This window comes from Lissotriton vulgaris, chromosome 6, assembly GCF_964263255.1.
Source record: "Lissotriton vulgaris chromosome 6, aLisVul1.2, whole genome shotgun sequence".
In the NCBI taxonomy this organism is placed as follows: domain Eukaryota; kingdom Metazoa; phylum Chordata; class Amphibia; order Caudata; family Salamandridae; genus Lissotriton; species Lissotriton vulgaris.
Genome location: NC_141694.1, coordinates 1,295,226,981 through 1,295,233,257, shown reverse-complemented (window position 1 = coordinate 1,295,233,257; position 6,277 = coordinate 1,295,226,981). Strand labels below are relative to the sequence as shown.

At 45.9% G+C, this 6,277-nt stretch overlaps 1 protein-coding gene across 1 annotated transcript; it reads left to right on the top strand.

Moving 5' to 3' along the window:
* Nucleotides 1-494: 494 nt before the first annotated feature.
* Nucleotides 495-5,520, top strand: CCN2 (cellular communication network factor 2). Its single transcript, XM_086927433.1, has 5 exons — nt 495-814; nt 1,397-1,616; nt 2,247-2,498; nt 3,285-3,496; nt 4,164-5,520. Exons 1-5 carry the CDS (start codon nt 752-754, stop codon nt 4,458-4,460), a joined length of 1,044 nt encoding a protein of 347 aa, XP_086783559.1. The 5' UTR covers nt 495-751; the 3' UTR covers nt 4,461-5,520.
* The last annotated feature ends 757 nt before the right edge of the window (nt 5,521-6,277 follow it).

Here is a 6,277-nt window from a genome sequence, read left to right as displayed (position 1 = left end):
AAATGCCTCCTGTGTTGTCTACAAAAACCAACACTTCAAAAAAACATCTTTTTTTTCCTTCACATTTTTACAAACCAATTCAACAGACCAGCGCGGTCTACCCTTTCCAGTAAAAAAGCGGCGCACTGGGGCGATTGATGTCTATTCGAGAGGCAGGGTGGGCAGCGGCCTGAAACCGCCGGTGAGGAGGGAGGAGGCCCCAGACATATCAAAAAATAAGCCGGGGGTATTTTTATAAGCGTGATAAATCAAGCCAGGGATCCTATTTGATGCCGGTGGAAAACACAGCGCCCTTTTTTCCCGTGCGGCGGGAGCGTGCCAGCTTTTTCAGACAGCGCAGGAATGCGTGGTGTCAGGGGGTCATGATCAATCCTGCGCGAGGCGAGGGGGCGGGGTGGAATGCCAGGAATGCCCCGCGTGTGTGCGACTCCATTCAGCCCATTGGCGAGCCCGGGCCCCGGCACTGTATATAAGGAGCGCGCGCCGCCGGATTCAGCAGAGCACGCAACAACTCTTCCAACCCCCTCGCTAGGAAAGGAAAGCAAGCGACCGGGAACGGACAGAGGCATCTGACAAGAACGAACCATAACGACGAGGCTCGCTTCGAGGAACGACGAGAACGAGACTGCTGAGGAGAGGCACCTGCTCAGACCCAGCCGACAAGGACGCTTTCCCGGAGAGCCAGGGGAGAGAGGAGTGAGATTTGACTTGACAGGAGCTGTCCTGCTGCACACCGACCGCCGCCGAGAACATGTCTGTGGGGATGGGAGCCCTCCGGCTGCCGCTGCTGCTCGCCGTCGCCCTGCTCGCCTGGGTAAGATGCGCACCGCTATTACGACTGTTCTTTGTCTTTCTCAACTTTTATTTCTTGAATCATTAAAGCGCGTTGTACGTTATTTCTCCTCTTACTTTGTTAAGTTTGGGAAATTGAATACTGGGACTTCATAGGCGGTGACGGTGTAACTTTATTTGCTTACTTGGATGCTTTTGAGCAGGTGGGACGCTCTGCCCTTCTTGTTATTCTTGAGGGTAAACATCGTTTACCATAGGCATTTTTGATCATAACTGCATACGTTTGGCAACATTTTCAGAATGCAGCCTTCCTCGAGCCGTCGTGGCGTTGTTCTGATAGCTACCCCTGCTCTCCAAGCTAAAGCATATTATTTAAGCTCATTTTTAGTTGAATGTAGATAGTTTACCCCAAGGTAAGAACCTCGCCTGGTGCCCACAGGTTGTCCTCACCTATGTCTTCCTTTCAAACCATAGAAGGTGTGAGACATGAAGTGCGCATGCCAGGGAGGCGGTTGATGTGTCTACGGAATCAGGGCTTGCATGATATGTGATGGTCTGCCAGTGCCATGACGATTTCTAACCACACCTCGCCATTTTTCTCCAGGTGTCATATGCCCAGGATTGCAGTGGTGAGTGCCAGTGCCCGAACAAGTCTCCTGAGTGCCCAGCGGGCACCAGTCTGGTGCTGGACGGCTGTGGCTGCTGCAAGGTCTGCGCCAAGCAGCTGGGCGAGCTCTGCACCGAGAAGGACGTCTGCGACCCGCACAGGGGGCTCTTCTGTGATTTCGGCTCTCGGGTCAACAGGAAAATAGGAGTTTGCACTGGTAAGTGTACGTTAAAAACAAGTAACGTTTATTTTTTTCGCTGTAATGTGAGAACAGGGTATTCTGCTGTCCAATGAAATGATATCTCTCTCAGCTCTCTTTCGTTTTCATACAGAAACAATATCTCCCTACCTCTTTCTTCTCGTTCTCAGTTTTTTTCTCTTCGCTCAGTATCTATTTCCCTCTATATCGCCCTGCCTCCCATTTTTCTCTCTCTCGTTCTCTCTGCCACTCATCTTCCTCCCTTCCTCTCTGCTTTCCCTCCAGCCTACACCTGTCTCCCTGTCTTCCTTTCTCTCCCATCTCTCTGCCTTCACCCTCTCTCTTTATTTTTGTTTCATGTCCTTTCTCTCTCATCTCTCTTCTCGTTAGACAATCTATTACTATGTTCATCCTTGCTCCGTCCCTCTGTTCATCCTTGCTCCGTCCCTCTATTACTCTATTACGTTTTGTTGTTCAATTCTACAACTCTTCATCCTTTTCCTTCTTCCTCAGTCTCCCTGTACTACTTTTACAACTGTGTCTCCCAATCCTTTCAACTCTGTTCTTCTTTTATTTAGAAACAGGTGCTATTGTAAATTGTTGGGCCCTCAACTACAGTTCTAATGTATCAATGTTGTTCCTTTACAGCTAAGGACGGGGCTCCCTGCGTGTTTGGGGGAATGGTGTATCGAAGTGGTGAGTCCTTCCAGAGCAGCTGCAAGTACCAGTGCACCTGTCTAGATGGAGGCGTGGGATGCGTCCCGCTCTGTGGCGTCGACGTGCGTCTCCCCAGCCCAGACTGCCCCTTCCCACGAAGAGTCAAGCAGTTGGGCAAATGCTGTGAAGAATGGGTCTGCGACCAGCCCAAAGAACAGACAAGAGTTGGGCCTGCACTAGCTGGTAAGTTCCTGTCATAATGCTCCTTGCGTTTAGAAAGTAAAAGTATTTGCATTTAATATGATGCAGAAAAGCTCTTCTCCATCCTAAATAGTTACAGTTGAATGTAACATCTTGACTCCCAAATCAACAGGGCTAAAAATAGCCCTGTCTTCGGTGAAATAATTGGGCATTAAAAGTGTTGTCCTCTAACTTCATCTGAAGGGGATGTAATCCTGTAGCAAGTGAATAAGGGTTTGAAGTTATCAGTCGGAGTCATTATTCTGAGTTATGGAAATGTTCCCCCATGCCAAATGTTCCAGTGACAGTAGTGAAATTGACCTATTGGGACTGGGGGGGGGGGAGGGGGGGGGTTTGGGGGGGCAGTGGTGCTTTAGTAATTATCTTGAAAATCTGAAGTATAGTCCACTGTGAAGTTGAAGTCACTTTCAAAGCTCCCCTTAGTCAGGCTCTTATCCAGAAGCCAATGTAGAAATCTGAGTTTGGGAACCCCTGGGGCCGCAATGTCCAAAAGCTATCTGGCCAGTTCTCTCCTAGTTTATCCAACAACTGAATGCTTCATCACTGTGACATAAATTATCTTTTCAATATGCCAATGTAAATGATAGGTGGCAACATTGCTTCCAGGGTAGCAATTGAACCTCTGTAATTAGGAGACTATTCCAAGCGGCTTGTTTTTTAGCATCCTAATGTATATGTCTCTTCGCTTGAACCGTCCGCTGTTAGTGTTGTGGGGCTAGCGGCTTGCATGCCAATCTAATCAGGTGTGCCTCCTTTTATTTCTTATAGTGTACAGACAGGAAGAAACCTACGGACCAGATCCTTCCTTGATGCGCGCCAACTGCCTGGTCCAGACTACCGAATGGAGTGCCTGCTCCAAGACCTGCGGCATGGGCATCTCCACCAGGGTGACCAACGACAATGACATGTGCCGACTGGAGAAACAGAGCCGCCTGTGCATGGTCAGACCCTGTGAGGCAGACCTCGAGGAGAACATTAAGGTGAATATTTTAACCAGCAGTTGGGCAAAACAAGTTTGTTATTTTGCTTGTCATGGAAATTCAGAGTATCACATATAGAACCAGTGCTGTAAACACAGTTTAGTATCTTATAGTCAAACTGCCACACATGTGCAGAATTGTAAATAAGGAATTAATGGTTTAAATTTGAGCCATTTGTGTCCCTCTGTGTTAAAGTCAGACCATCTTCTGGACAAAATGTCTCTGAAGAAAAACATTTAATTCCATTGAGCTTTTAGTCACAACCCGTATCTCCCACCCTTTTAAACTTTGTCCTGTCCATGAACCTTTTCCAGTTCACAAGTATCAAGGTTCATGTTTACTACTCACCTGTTGCATTATACCACAGACAGCAATATTACTAGGCTAATCCCAATCCGTAGGTGTCAGGATGCAAGTAGGCATCAAGAGATATGAATTCATGGTGAGAGAGTGACCCTAAATTTCCCCTATTAGTTTTGCTCCCTGAAAAAGCTCGATGTACAGAGGATGTATAGAACTCCCCCGAAGTCCTTTTAGATTACAGTGTTACTCTGTCCACAACAACTAATTTTATTAATGGGACTTATTAAAAAGCAAAAAGGTTTGTCAAAATGCTCCCTATGGTCAAAATATTAATGTGTGGCTTTCCATCTTCTTTCCTAAACAGAAAGGCAAGAAGTGCATCCGTACTCCCAAAATCTCCAAGCCGGTCAAGTTTGAGCTGTCTGGCTGCACCAGCGTGAAGACGTACCGTGCCAAGTTCTGCGGGGTCTGCACTGACGGGCGTTGCTGCACACCCCACAGAACAGCCACCCTGCCCGTGGAGTTCAAGTGCCCCGACGGCGAGGTCATGAAGAAAAAGATGATGTTCATCAAGACCTGCGCCTGCCACTACAACTGCCCCGGGGACAACGACATCTTCGAATCCATGTACTACAGGAAGATGTATGGGGACATGGCCTAAGGCACCACATGACCAAAGAGACTCCTTTGAGCTAAACTCTGCATCTCAACCCTGACTGTGATGTCAATAGCACAAGAAAATGTTCAAATTTAAGTCCAAACCAGTTGTCTATTGAGCACAATCAATGGTTGTGATCTAAAGATATGGACGGTGAGACCACAAGGCAGCTGCAGAGCCCTCTGCACAGTAGGGGACACCCCAGGCCACTAGGACAAATACTGTACGCACACAAAAATGCAGTATGACGTAGTGTTCCCTGCACGTGGTAGTTTGTGTTCCACCCATTTACCTAACTGGAAACGGTTGGTGTGTATGAACTGACTTGGTGTCGGTAAAAACTGAAACCCAAACCTGTTGCGCCCTGTTTGGTACCAGGCGACGGCGTTCTGTTAGACAGGACAGCACTGTTTCAGCTTTAGCACTGACTCAAACACGAGTTTTTATGAAGAACGATGTGTAACCGTAGACTGGACAAGCTTGTAACAGGCAGTTTGTCTGTAATGAGTTTTTTTTTTTTAATTGTCAATGTTGTACATAGTGTATATGTATATTTGTACAGTTATCTAAATTAATTTAAATTTGTGTTGTGCCTTTTTATGTTCTACCGCTTCGATGTTCTGTCGTGTAGCCTTCCTTCCCAAACCCGATAGTATCGAAAGCTTGTCTGACAATGCATTTAAAGCAACGAAATAGATACTCACATGGAAATTCTGCTCAGCTGGGACAGCAGCGAGGGGAATGACGTTTTTTGTTCGCTAAAGTTGGGGGTGGGGGGTAATGTGGATCTGTAGGGATCATCAGGCAGCGTTTGATTGTATGGGGATGTGCGACCATCTCGGCTTTACTGAGCAAAATAACCCGGGGTACAATGAGTGGAAGTTATTCTTATATTTTTCTTGTAGCTGACCAAGGTTTCCAGCCAGGAGAATTTGTTTCTTTGTTTGACCAAGACTGTATTTTGCGCAGTTTGTTTATTTTTTGTTTTGAGAAGTGTGACCAAAATGTTACATGTATGCACTTTTCTAGATGCAAAAATAAAGTATATTTTTTGTACAAATGACTCTTGTTCCTAGCTTCATGATTCCATAATGTGTCCATACGGAAAAAACTATATTAGTTTCCTTGTAAATTTATGGGTGCAAAGTAAACAAACGAAAACAACTGCGCCACCGAAACAACAAGCTCTTATGCCTTTCCCTTCTCTTGCAATTAATCCCCAAACACATAAGGGTCAAGTAGAAGAATGCAAAAGGAATTTCCATTTTCTGAGGAGAGATATTTAGTAAAAGAAACTCTCCGTTGAACATTTTTGTTTGCTTAACTGCCCAGCTTCTGCAGCCATTTTCCCACAAAAAGGAATTCCCCTCGATTATTGTCAACAATCACCAGTCGTTCCCTCCCAACTTTTGACATGGTTCCTATGTCCCTTTTAATACTAAGTAGAGTGCTTTGTTGATCTCTTGCTAGGGTCACGCTTTTAAAATACCAATGCTTATTTGGTGCCTCATTAAAAGGGCCCCAATAATCCCATTCGGGCGACAGGAGTAGTAATTCAGATTCACCTAATTCCTGAGTTGTTTTAGCTCATGTAAAATGTACCAGGATAAAATAATTCATATTTTCTTGGGGAGATAAAGAGGTTGGAAATAGGCACAGCAAGCGGTAACTAGGGTCAGGAAATCCGTTACCACATGTTATGCCTCATTCTAACGTCCCCAAATTGGAGTCAGCTAGTAATACTGACGCAAGGAAATACCACACCTTATGGTCTCAGTGCTCCCCCAAGAGGTATTAGAAGACCAAAATACAGGCACACT